Here is a 13,823-nt window from a genome sequence, read left to right on the forward strand (position 1 = left end):
TGATAACTGTACTGGCTTCAAGCAAGAAACTGTTAAAACTACTCAGTAGTCTTTAGTGTAGTATGCTAATATCAACACACAATTATCCATTATCTGTAGCCGCTTATCCTGTACAGGGTCGCAGGCAAACTGGAGCCTATCCCAGCTGACTATGGGTGAGAGGCGGGGTACACCCTGGGCAAGTCACCAGGTTATCGCAGGGCTGAGACACAGAGACAAACAACCATTTACACCTACGGTCAATTTAGAGCCACCAATTAACCTAACCTGTATGTCTTTGGACTTTGCAGGAAACTGGAGCACCCGGAGGAAACCCACGCAGACAACATGCAAACTCCACACAGAAAGGCCCTCGCCGGCCGCTGGGCTCGAACCCAGGACCTTCTTGCTGTGAGGCGACAGTGCTAACCACTACACCACCGTGCCCAACACACAATTATAATGAGCAAATTCACTCATGATGTGACAAAAAAAGGGGCGGCACAGTGGTGTAGTGGTTAGCACTGTTGCCTCACAGCAAGAAGGTCCTGGGTTCGATCCCAGCGGCCGGCGAGGGGCTTTCTGTGTGAAGTTTGCATGCTGTCTCCATGGGTTTCCTCTGGGTGCTCCGGTTTCCCCCACAGTCCAAAGACATGCAGGTTAGTCTAATTGGTGGCTCTAAATTGACCGTAGGTGTGAATGTGAGTGTGAATGGTTGTTTGTCTGTGTGTCAACCCTGCGATGACCTGGCGACTTGTCCAGGGTGTACCTCATCTCTCGCCCATAGTCAGCTGGGATAGGCTCCAGCTTGCCTGCGACCCTGTAGGACAGGATAAGCGGCTACAGATAATGGATGGATGGATGGATGGATGGATGTGACAAAAAAAGAGCGATCTGGATTAGAAAACGAATACCTCTGCTATTGAGTTAACAGTAATGATGATGTTGATGATGCTATCTATATATAAAAGTACAGTAGTAGGCCCATATATATATATATATATGCGCCCGTTTAAAATGACACTCTACCAAAACAGATGAAATGTTGAAATTATTATGATTTGGCAAAAAATGTAGGCAATATTTATTTGACTGCTGTGATATCTGTTTCTAATTTGGCCTGATTTGACATCTTGAAAATTGCTGTTGACACAAAGTAATAAACAAAATTCTGTAATCTAATACAGATATCAGCTTGATATCCTGTACACTTGGGTCTATAGCCTCTGTGTAATGTATTTGTGGTCTTGTGTGGAATTTCTGCTGTGAGCATGCAAGCTGATAAGACTAATATCAAATCCCTTCAGCTGTAGGCAGCCGGTATCACGTGATGAGTCCAAATTGCGCTTCTTACATGTACGTTGTCGCTTGCTAGGACTTGGCCAAGAAAGTTGGCTGATCGGTGAGTGCTGAAAGAACAGAGGGCCGTTGTTTAGTCCAACACAGCAACCAACGCGGGGTGCGGATTAGAGCAGAGCACCACATGTTCCTCCAGGGCCGCGTTGTCCTTAATTAAAAAAGAAAGACGCTCTCTGCGGGACCGGAGGCCCCAAGGTTTGGACCGTGTCTGATCCATAGGTGACTTCTGCACTCTTAAAACAGCAACAATTTCTAAGTTAAAACCCCTGGACGAACGGTATTGTGTGTGGTCGAAAATGAGTATCAAGCTGAAAGATACAACTGACAGACATGTTGAAATAAATAAGTAAATAAATGAAGTAAATGAAAATGCCCTGGACTTCCACTGCTGGGTCTTAAGTTCAAAAATCACATCTACGTGATCAGATGGATGTCACTGAACACATCAATCCCTGTATAAAATGTTATTTTTCATTAGCATTTCTTTAAATTAGTACACCTCAGGTCACAGAAATCGGATGGAGATATTTAGATGCTACTTGTATTAGACTAACAGCTCCTGGTAGAACTCAGAGTAGCCTGTACAGTAACACTTGCATCTTGTTGGTGTATTTTCGCTTAACTGTCACTAAAAAAAAAAAATTCAACAGTTGCTACAACTGACACACGTCTGTCACTATACAAAAGCAGCAACTGTCACAACTGACCTACATTCAGACTAATCAGCTTTTTTAAAAAAGAGGTGTGCACCAGTTACTCTGTTACTCATGCAAGCCAGTTTATAAAACACTTCTGAGAGTTTTGCTCTCATTTCTTAATCTCACATTACTGAATTAGGCTACATTAAGCTATTACATAACAGATCAATATAAATTGGAAATTGAGTATATTCCAGGGAGAGTAAAGGATCCTAAAGACCTGTTGAACTAAATAAATGTGTCCCAATTTAATGATACTTTCTCACTACAAATCAGTTGGTTATTCCAGTGATTATGACTTTTAGTCTGATTATGTATGTAAATGAGAAACATTTCCTCTGACAAGCCAGTTTTGGTGCAATTTTGAGCTATAGTCCAGGTGTTTTAATGGATTGTAATGATATAATTTCGATTATATAGACATTTTACATACATACACTATATATATATATATATATATATATATATATATATATATATATATATATATATGAAGTGACGGTTAGTATTTTTAAAAGACAAGCAGTTATTTGTATATTTAATATAAACACAATATGTAAAAATCAAAGTTCTTGTTTATTATCAGTCCAGAACCCAAGTGATTTGCACTAAATGATTAAATCAGTGGGAGACTCGACCTGATTTTTGGCTTGCCTTTGTTCTTGTGTGTATTATTTCCCTCAAATTTCAGCAGTGTGTTGCACTTTTAACTTTATTAGAATGTGAAATCATGTGACAGGGCATGAAGGACATTTACATTTTCCCTTGGGTAGGTTATTCATGAGTTCATAGTCGTTTAAAGAATATGGACTGTAGCCTATTTCGTGTAAAACAAACGCACTAGAACTCAGTGGATTTGAAGGAACTCAATTTCTTGTTACTGGAATATTCACTGATGGACATCACACATCCTCTTTCTACTTTTTTTTTCGGAGAAAAGAAAATGAACGATTCGCTTTGGGCAACATCTTAACGTTTGGATTATTTCAAGTCATGCTTTTTAATGGCCGTGTCTTTAGTAAGGACGTAAATGAAAGGGAGATTATTGGCAATGTCAAGCAGGCTAATTGAATGTTCAGCTGCTCACATTTACTGGCGCAGAGCACGTCGAGTCATTTCACTGCCCCTCTCACTTCACTTTCCAGTAGCTAGAATTTAGAAAGCATTTGACCACTGGCCCTTTATATTCTCTATAGTACTCCATAGCCCTCTTCATCCATTCTGCCTCTGACCCTTTCCCATTGAACAGCTCAGTATCCGGGGCCTCTTTGTTCCAGCACCTCTCTGTAAAACGCGTTTGATTGAAACAAATGAAAAAAGATGAAATGGGGAGAAACAGAAGTTATAATAGGCTGTATAATAATAGAATGCACACCAATTAAATGTCTGAGTGTTTATAGGTTTACCTTATTATATTACTGTTACCTTTACCCAGCTCAGTCCGTTCAGTCCTGGTTAAGGTGCCATGATGCCAGCCGTCTCACTGCGGTCCATAACAAGTTCAATAGTCTATAACATTTCTGTGACAAAGTCATGCAGGCAAACCACACTCCACATTTGGATTAAAAACAATATATGTATACATAATAATAATAATAATAATAATAATAATAATAATAATAATAATAATAATGTTATTTTCTCTGTGAGCTCGGCTGTTGCGGGTGTGAATGTGCCCACTGTGCCCTCTGCCCTGCAGAAAACCCGGCGCAGAAAAAGCGGGATTAGCGGCGCTTTGAGGCGCGGATTAGAGCCACTTTCCCAAGACGCCCCATTCCCGGTGCCACGGCTCTTAAAGCGGAAGGACCGGAAACCAGAAGGTTTCACAATGCTATATAATTAAAGTTTGAGTACACTTGGCTAGTGGAGAGATAGGTTTAATTGAAAAAACCCATTAAAACCACATTACACCATGCACACGAGATATTTTTTCGTTAGGCTGATTTAAGGACGTCTGTACGATCCTCAATTTTTTTTATAACTTAGTAACTACTTATTAAAATTATTTACCCTTACAGTTTATGTACTGAAAACTATAGAAAAAAACCCCGATAAGGGCAGTCCGCTGTATTTAATTATATGGGCTAGGAACCTAAGTGTCCTTTTTTTTTTTTAATTATTATTATTATTTTTTAAATAATAATACTGTTATGAGGTCAACAAATTAACGGAAAGAATACTACAGAGCTCTGTTTCCACAGGGAAATAAAACGGTGTATTTTAAAGACTAATACAGATATTTAAAATTATTAATAATTACAATTCTAATTACAATCAAGCCTAAAATATTAAGTAGATAAAACTAGGTGATCGCGGTTTTTTTTAATAGTAGTCAGAAAGAACCTGGTTGAAAAAAAAATTGAGTTAATTCTAAATTCAGAATTCTTGAGCATCTTAAATATTTGTCTACAATGCACTGTGTGGAAATAACAAAAAGAATCACAACTTTTAAACATTTTCCCCCAAATCAATATCTCTCTCTCGCTCTCTCTCACTCTCACTCACACACACATTTATTTTACATCCTCCTTCAGCCAAACTGAATGCCTTTTAATATCGAGTCAAATGTGAAATCGTTTATTAATGTTCTCTGCAATAGTAGGACCACATGACTACTCCAGACAGGTTTAAGATCCGCATTGGATTGGAAAATCCTCGACAGGAGGTCACTAAAGACCAAAAGGAAATCAGTGGAAGGGAATAACCACTTTATTAGGCCCTCAACAAATTTAGCAGATTTGTCTTTTAAAAGGTTCGCTCAAATTAAATTCATAAGTGACTAATATCATTTCGTATTTTTTTTTCTTCAAAGGAAAAGAGTGAAAAATCTATTAAAATCACAGCCGAGTTTTCGCGGTTGCGAGGGAGCTCACAAATTGCATACAGTTACAACAGATCACAGTTTCGAAGGCTAGCACAGATTAAAAAAAACACATGTACCATTTATATAAGACACACATTGATTGTCTCTTAAAAACTACATATTGATTCCTTATAAACACTTTTTCTTAAATAAAGTAGTGCATCCAGGTCGCCCTGGGGGCGTTCAGCGCGCGCACACATACACACACACACACACACACACACGTGTTCACATCGTCCTGATGGAAGTGTCTCTCATTTTGCCGACATGGACATCAGTCGGCGTGCTGTAAGAGGTTTTGGATGCAGAAACCTGCCCATTGCAGACACTTCACTTATAGACTGTCTTCTCTAAACAATTAACTAGTGGTTTTCATCTCCTCTTTTCATGGCCAAGGATTTGTTGAGCTAACTTATTACAAGTTCACTTAGTTTTTTTTTTCTTCCTTAAATAACAGCTTGTGGTCATATAGGCGCTTTTATGCGACTCCGGGACCCTTTATCTAAATGACCTTGTTTAGAAGCAGTGATTAATTCGAGGCGCAGCGGAACTCATCCACCTCGCGGAATTTACTTGTCTGAAGGATGGCAGGGATGCAGTGTGTCTTATGTAGTCTTTTAGATTTTTTTTTTAACTCGCTTGCTTTTCTCACAACACCTGAAACTTCCAGGAGGAAGTCTGATCTTTGTAATCCAAGCAGTCAGCGTTGAAGTTGAGCTTCCAAGAGGATGTTTGATCTTTGTAGTCCAGGCAGTCTGCCGCAGTGGAGTTGAAGCCGAGGCCCGAGGCGCCGTAGCCCTGAGCGGACGGTTGGTTCAGGTGGCTGCTGACGGCGCTGGTGCTCATGGGACTGAGAGCGGAGGCTGCTGGGGCCGACAGCTGGTGGTGCATGGGCGCCAGGTATGAACCGCACTCCATACCGCCAAAGTAGGACGCCGAGCCCGCGTAGCCTTGACCATACCCAGATGTCGCCTGCGTGTAGGTCATCGGGTAAGAGCGCTGCATGCATGACGACGACGAAGAGGTGGAGAGCACTTCCGACAGAGGTGAGATCGATGCCGGGCTCCAAATCGACACCGGCGCCGCCGTGCTGGATATAACCGGCACTGAGGTACTGGAGGGCGGTGTGAACTGACCGCTAGCGCCGCTCTCTGAGCTCGCCTCCCGCGCCGGGGAGCTCTTCTTCTTAGCCGGGCGAACTTTACTCTGGCCACCGTTCTGCTGCTGCTGTTGCTGCTGTCGGCATTTTGCGCGCCGATTTTTGAACCAAACCTGCCATGAAGAAAGAAACATACCGGCTTGAAATAGTGAATAATGCACAGTAAAAATCCCCAGTGTTGAATTCACACCCAGAGTGTTGATCTAACACCCTCCTGTGTCCAATTGGACACAAATTAACTCTGAAAGTGTCAATTCAACACTGGGGGAGTTGCTGTGTACGATGGGCCTCATTAATAGTTTGATTCGTTTAGATTTAATATCACAATACTGTAATTAGTAAGCTATTTATTTTTGTTTCACAGTAAAATTCTATTCTTCATTAAATATATTGTGCATTCCTCACTCCAGGTTGAGCTGCTCTTTGAAGGAAATTCTTTAATGTGCTGATTTCTATACAGACACATATTTTAATGAAATATGTAACATGGTAAAGACTTAGGTTTTTTCCCCCCCCCCCTTCTTATTTGTAAACATCATACTGACCTGTACTCGGGACTCCGGCAGGTTGATTTTCAGGGCCACTTCCTCGCGCATGAAGATATCCGGATAGCGCGTTTTAGCGAACAGGGCCTCGAGCACATCGAGCTGAGCCCGAGTGAATGTCGTTCTTTCCCGACGCTGCTTTCGAGGAGTAGCTGTTTCCAATAAAACACAAAATGCCCATGATGTTGAAATCACACCAACATGAACTTTGCCAGCAACAAACAGGCCTTTAGTCGCAGCTCATAAGCTACTTAATGCCACAGCCTCATCTCAACACTGACAATAATGATAGAAGTTTACTAACCGAAATGAACAATAATATACACATACAATTAGAAGAAAGTGATTAATTGTGTACTTATCCACTGAAAACCAACTGTTTGTCTTGTATCATATACACGTGAGTTTCTATTTTATTTATTTCTTGTTTTTTTTCCCCCTCCAGCATTCGCTTTGGCTTTACTGGATTCTCCTAAAATAAGTTGTCTATAATTATTGATATTGTTCCACACACTCCTTCGATCACTTTTTAGACTAGTTCTCAGTAACTCGGGAGTGATCAGCTGATGAAGGCCTGTCTTCAGAATAATTTGCATTTTAAATTTTTTAGCTTTTTCACTGATGTTGCAGGAATGGGCATAGATAAACACACACATGGCATCAATTGTAGGTTGTAATGAAGCCTATTATGAAACAAAAAGTTACAAGCAGCAAGTGAGATACAGAACTATTGTAATCGTTGCATGAAGCAGAAACTACAACATAATGAACTAAAGCAGATCATTTTTGGCAGTTCGACACTTTTGTCTGACATTGTAAAGGCGGTGTGACTAACCTGGATATCCCACTGACGGATGCAGAAGGTCCATACCGGATGTGGTTAAACTCAGCCCGTTAACCGGGTAAGGCGGTTGCTTGAGATACGACATCATGCTAAAGTTGGTCGAGGAGGTAAAGTTGGAGCAAATATTGAAGAAAGCTTCTTCACTCGCGCCTCTTTTGGGCTCCAGTGGAGGTGGTTACCAAACCCTGATCCAAAATCACACAGATAAGGACAGACGTTCACATACAGGCCAGATCCGGCCCGGTGTGCTGACTGTAGTTTAGCGGATGAACTCAGCGCTCCGGTTGCAGTCGGGACTTAACACTGAATAAAGCGCGTGCACGCCGCAGCTGCGCTCTTAAAGCCGCTGCAGATCTCCAGCTGTCCTCGTGAAGTGAGCAAGGCTCATCCCCAACCCCCACCCCACCATCCCATCCCATCCCAACCCACCCCATCATCCCTGCCCCCTTACCTATACTCTCCCCATCTATCCCCCCAAAAGTAACATCTAATTGCAACAAGTCCCTGCAATGCACAAAACATAGTCTTGCTAATGTACATGGAGCAAGAATGCGGATTTGCATAGGAACCAGGCTAATTGTCTTCAGCATAAGGGAATTGAATGAAGACCATTTGTGGCAACAAAGGCCGCTGTTGGTCCGATAAATAAGGCCGATAACAAAAGCCCTACTGGCGAGAAGCTCAAGTAACAATGAGAAAGGACCTCATCTTTCCTCGCTCAGCCATTAAATTGGTGAATGCATTCATAATTAGGTGTTTTAGTGCTCCCTACTATTCCTATAAATAGAAATAGGACTATTTTGACTCGGGTTCGGTAACGGTGCTTAATGAGTCGGTTGTAGAATTCGTTCATAACTCACAGTTCAGCGCCTCTCTAATTGGATTCGAGGTTTGAGATTATTTGGAGTGCTTTGGGGTTAGAAGGTGAAGAATCCAGGCATAAGCGCTGGAGGACATCAAAAGATATAAAACTAGGCTTTGGAATCAAATATTCTCCAGTTTACCCAAAAGACAAATGTTTATTCATGTTAATGGGGTATTTAAGGAACGAGTTCGGTTATTTCATGAAGAAGCAAAATCTAGGCTGTACACTGTAAAAAATGATTTGTTGTTTTAACTTAAAAAATGTAGTGCCCGGGCTGCCTTAAAATTTTGAGTTCACTGAAATTAATATAGTAAGTTCATAACAATTTAACTTACTATGTGAATTTCAATGAACTCAAAATTTTAAGGCAGCCTGGGCACTAAATTTTTTAAGTTAAAACAACAAATCATTTTTTACAGTGTAGAATTATTTCACTTGTTCTTTTTTTTAATGCATGAGTTTCTACAACAAATCATTTCATTTGGCATTTAATAATTTGACTTATGAGCAACAGCAACTTGAAACTGCGGCACCCTATTACAGGGCTCACTAACTTACTGAGGAGTTTGAGTTTTTGTTTTTTTTTTAAATCCAACGGTTTTTTTGCTCAATCTGTCACTTGCCTCGTCTACCAGTTGCACAGTCGCTCAACAGTAATGACCTCATCCAAGAATTAATTATGATAAATGTTTTTGTTGATAAATTAACGAGATAATCCGGACGGCATGCGCTCCCCTAATTACTGGACGCTGAATCTTTGAACCTGCAGTTGAACATTTGGCCCCATTGATTTAGTGTACGACGACAAATCTCTCTCTCTCTCTCTCTCTCTCTCTCTCTCACACACACACACACACACACACACACACACACACACACACACACACACACACACACACACCCCATTATTCCATATTTCCTACAAACCCATTTTCGTCCAAATAATATAAACTCTTCATTAATCAGACTCCTCAATTAATTAATTTATTATTTTTTTCCCCACAAGGTACTTTTCCCCCAACAGCAGGTACATTTTATGATTTTAGAGTAGGCCTGTCCTGGCAGCAAGAAAACCTCTTGCGCCATTTCAGTTGGTAGGTATAGCCTATCAACATCAAATGAAGCACTTTGTATTAAGCCAGTGATTAGACAACAGCGAAGCGCACGGAAACTTCCCGTCATTATCCAAAACGTCAAGAAGGAAAGCGGTTTGCTTTGACGCAGCTCATCGTGTCTTTCACGCCTCTGTAATTATCGCCCTTTGTCTTGATTTCTCCTAATTCACACCGAGCCTTAAGCAGCCAACAGAACACATTTACACACGTGGACTGGCACTATGTTTAAACCCAGTCTGATATTAAAGTGTGGTATTCGAGCTGAAGACCAGCGATTAAAATATAGGCGACCAACCAACAACAAACGGCCCCCTGAAGTTTCGAGACCCGGTTAAAAACAGGTGACAGAGAAATAAGCTCGTTTCCATCAAACAACCCAAAACCAACCAACCATAATAATAATAATAGTCTCAAAATCTTGGTAATGCATGATGAGAAATTAAAAGAAGGGGAAAAAATCGACTACTTACTGCAAAGCCTTCTGTCTGATGTTATCTGCTAAGTGTAGAATAGGTCCGATCATTCAGGCTACATCCGACTAATATTTAGGGTGAAATATTTTCATTGTAACCAAAACCGCAAACTAAAAACGAGAAGCGTGGAACTTAAAAGCTTCAGCTGCTCGACTTAAACGGACAGCAGACGAAATCGTTTAGGGAGATTAAAGTGCGTACGGTTATAATTGGCCGGTCTTCAGGCGGACTTGCCCGTGTGTGATTTGTACAGCGCGCTGGCCAATGGAGAGGCGGCTCTGGGACTCGCGGGCTGGACGCGGCTCCCTCACCGGGCTTTTGGCAGCGAAACAAATGTCGCAGGCTACTTTTTGACGCGCAAACTCGTCAGCCAATCAGAGAGCAGCCTCGACTGCATTCGAGAGTCCAAATATGCGTAACTTTCCATCATAATAGCCCATATCTAACCTCCCCGAGTTAACATGTTCCAGGTGCCTGTCATGCATCTGAAACTTCCTTGTTTATATAAGACGCATGATGTTTGTCTCATGTGTTTGTGTGTTTATAACATGTGTCAGTGTTCTAATTTGCAGTCATCTTCCGGGAATCTCGCTCACGGGCGCACTTGCACAGTAGCAAAGGTGACGACAAAGCGTGTACTCTTAATCTCAGGAATAATTATCAATCCTGAGAGAGAGAGGGAAAAAAAATCTAGCAGACTCAGCCCCTTATTATCCCCGAGACCGTGTAAAGACGGTACTGTGAAAGGGAGAAAAAGCAAACAGTGAACGCAGACGCTTACGCGCACTTCTCCTGCACTTTACCGCTCAGCCAGAGGACTGGAACGAGGTTTAATGACCTAAAACAGTCCTCATGACGATCACACTGCAAGTGCTCATGTTGATACATCGAAATGTACAACAGATGATTGGAGATGGACTGCTACTGGACTAGATAAGTAGATGCTGGATGAATAGGCAGGGATGCACTAGGGGTGTAGGTAACACTTTTTTCCCCCTAAAGTTAAAAAAGCGCTGTGAGCCTCTGGGACGATTTTTATTTTTTATTTTTGGAGGGCAGACGACTAAACAGTTAGCTTAAGAAGTGCTAAAAAGAGAGGATCTGATCAAAACACAACTGTCCAGGATCATCTACACACAGGTGAGGCTTATTATATAAATTAAAGCTATGGGGTTATATTACACACACACACACACACACACACACACACACACACACACCATATATATATATATATATATATATATATATATATATATATATATATATATATATATATATGTGTGTGTGTGTGTGTAAGTAATGTATGTATGTATATTAACTTATATATAGGCTACATAACTTGCGTATTGCTTCTTTATCCTTTGTTCTAACTTATGATGATGGATCAATGGGGTATAAGATGAAGGATAATGTTATTTTCCTCTGCTAATGCATTATTTTGCTATTATTATTATTATTATTATTATTATTATTATTATTATTATTATATGAAACACCTGCAACTTAGGATAATACTCACATATATAAATCATCCTAGCATGTGCTTAGTATTTCACGCATTTCAGAGATCTGCAGAAAGCAGTGCGTAAAGCATGGACCAAACTGTACTCTGTATTTGAACACGCCTAGCGATGGTGTACATCAGTGAATAATTGTGCACATGCTGATAAAGAGACTTTGCCTTTCCCATGCTTTCTGCTTCCCTCAGCAGACGGATCCGAGCTCTGGCTGAAGAAAAACTTCTTGAGAAAAACTTTCTGAGTGATTTTGTTCCTCGAGCAGACGGATGAGTTCCTGCACCTACTGCTGGCCATGGGAGAGAAATAATTTTACAGCCACGCCTGGGTTCAGAGTGTCAGAAGAAGAAAACCTTTCGAAATTTCATCCGAAAATCTTACGAAGAACAGAAGACGGACATCCGAACATCATCTGAAAGTGAGAAAACCTTTATCCGAAAATCTTCGCTCAGAAGTGAGAAATATTCATCCCCGGCTGGGCTTTTTAATGTGTGCTTTTATTATCATGCTGACGCACTTCTAAAACATCTGACAAACACAGAGCTAAATAATAAAAAGGTACATAAATCACATTATTCATTGATATTAAATTAATTAATGTCAATAATATTAATAAAATAAAACAACATAAATTATATTTAACCCCCCCCCCCCAAAAAAAAAAAAAAAAAACTTACACGGTTTACCAAAAAATACTGTACATATAATAGGCAAATAAAACTGAACTGTGTATATTTGTTGATGTATATATAGGATCATGTAGTATTATGTAGAGCAGCTCTCTTGTGTGTGACTGATGCCAGGAGAGAAGAATAGTCGCGCTCCGCTTTCTGAGCAGCGCCGCTCTTTAAAACCGTTCAATTATTTATCAAGCGCCCAAACACCCGGAGTCCGGAGGGGATTTAGATCCTTGAAGGACTTGTGATTTATTTAAGTAAAAATGAGCAACTGCTCCGAGCGGCATAAATGATACAGAGCCGTTTAATTTCCATCGGCACTTTGGGTTTAAATGAATATTTTCATCAATTTCATAATTTATTTTTACTTATACCGTTTTGGGCTGATTACAGTCTCCCACTAAATAAATATTCACCTGGATTATTATTATTATTATTATTATTATTATTATTATTATTATTAATCCAGGCGAATATTTATTAATTATAAATAATTAATAACACTATATTAAATTATATATTATATGAATAATATAATAAATTTATATTTAGAAATAATAATAATAATGACAATAATAATAATAATAATAATAATAATAATAATAATAATAATAATAATAATTATTATTATTATTATTATTATTATTATTATTATTATTATTATCTGTATTATGTTATTAATAATAACACAAGCTCACATTTTAAACTCAGATAGCTCGGCTGAAAGTCATAAAGCAATGTCTATTGGCCTGTATTGAAAGTGATACATTTAAATGAAATTGCACTCGATGTTTAAGAGGTGAGGTAAAAAGAGATCCCCCTGGGTCGTCCTAAACACGCCCATCTATTAATCCTTGCGGAATTGTATGATAGTAGGGTACCAATCTGAGATCATTAGAGACACTGACACCTCTAAAGCTTTTAATCTCTCTCTCTCTCTCTCTCTCTCTCTCTCTCTCTCTCTCTCTCACACACACACACACACACACACACACACACACACACACACACACACACACACACACACACAGAGAACAGGTGCAAAAGTTTTTTCTATCAAAAGACAGATCATTACCCCCAACTGCCTACTGTCTGTATTTATGAAGAGAAATTTACAAGCGCAAGGAGAGTTCATTTTAAATGTATGTTAGGCTTGTAAACACACTCACCTCTCAAATCTGAGAAACACATTTATAGAGAAAAAGTTGTGGAACGGAGGCCTGTAATGGAGGCTTGTTCACAAATCCGACTTTCCCCCATTTGAGCCGGTTTGGGATGTTCTGCACTGAAAAGAAAAGAGGCGATTATATTTCTATTATGAATGTATTATACCTTCAGTATAAGTCGGGGGTCCTCGTACAATTGTCGGCCTTTAGCAGAGAAAAAGCACCAAATAACTGTTTGGTCGTGATCTGATGCTCAGGAGGCTCAGTAATGCAGAATGTGAGGTGCAGATTAAGTACCAGTGCAGACAAAGACAGCCGGTGACAAAGTCAGTGTCCAAACAGAAAACCAAAGACAAAGGGATGGAATCAAGTTTGTCTGCTGATTGATTGGAATGAAAAGCTTACCCCACACCAGCTCCTGGTTTTCACATGACTGTAATCTTTAGAAGGCTGTAGCTTCCCTGCCAAACATTTACACTTTGCAGAGTTACGTGAGCAGTTTTGAAAATAATGAGCTCTGGGGAAATAATGCTGAATTTCCGGACACTGATCCCACTGCT

General features: G+C 40.0%; 1 protein-coding gene across 2 annotated transcripts; it reads right to left on the minus strand.

Annotated features, from left to right (window-relative positions):
* Positions 1-5,547: 5,547 nt before the first annotated feature.
* Positions 5,548-7,535, minus strand: otx2b (orthodenticle homeobox 2b). 2 transcript variants are annotated; one of them, XM_060933065.1, is made up of 3 exons: positions 7,439-7,535; positions 6,604-6,755; positions 5,548-6,171 (listed from the first exon to the last, which is right to left on the minus strand). In XM_060933065.1, exons 1-3 carry the CDS (start codon positions 7,533-7,535, stop codon positions 5,548-5,550), a joined length of 873 nt encoding a protein of 290 aa, XP_060789048.1. The 2 variants fall into 2 exon arrangements, with proteins under 2 accessions (XP_060789048.1, XP_060789047.1); XM_060933064.1 differs by having other exon boundaries at positions 6,604-6,787; positions 7,438-7,535.
* Between the last annotated feature and the right edge of the window lie 6,288 nt (positions 7,536-13,823).

The sequence above is a fragment of the Neoarius graeffei genome, chromosome 11 (assembly GCF_027579695.1).
Source record: "Neoarius graeffei isolate fNeoGra1 chromosome 11, fNeoGra1.pri, whole genome shotgun sequence".
NCBI lineage: Eukaryota > Metazoa > Chordata > Actinopteri > Siluriformes > Ariidae > Neoarius > Neoarius graeffei.

Coding starts and splice junctions, on each gene's coding strand:
- otx2b (XM_060933064.1), bottom strand. CDS start 7,535: ATGATGTCGTATCTCAAGCAACCGCCTTACCCGGTTAACGGGCTGAGT. Junction 6,788..7,437: donor CCGTCAGTGGGATATCCAGG/TTAGTCACACCG, acceptor TGTGATTTCAAC/ATCATGGGCATTTTGTGTTT. Junction 6,172..6,603: donor TGCCGGAGTCCCGAGTACAG/GTCAGTATGATG, acceptor TCTTCATGGCAG/GTTTGGTTCAAAAATCGGCG.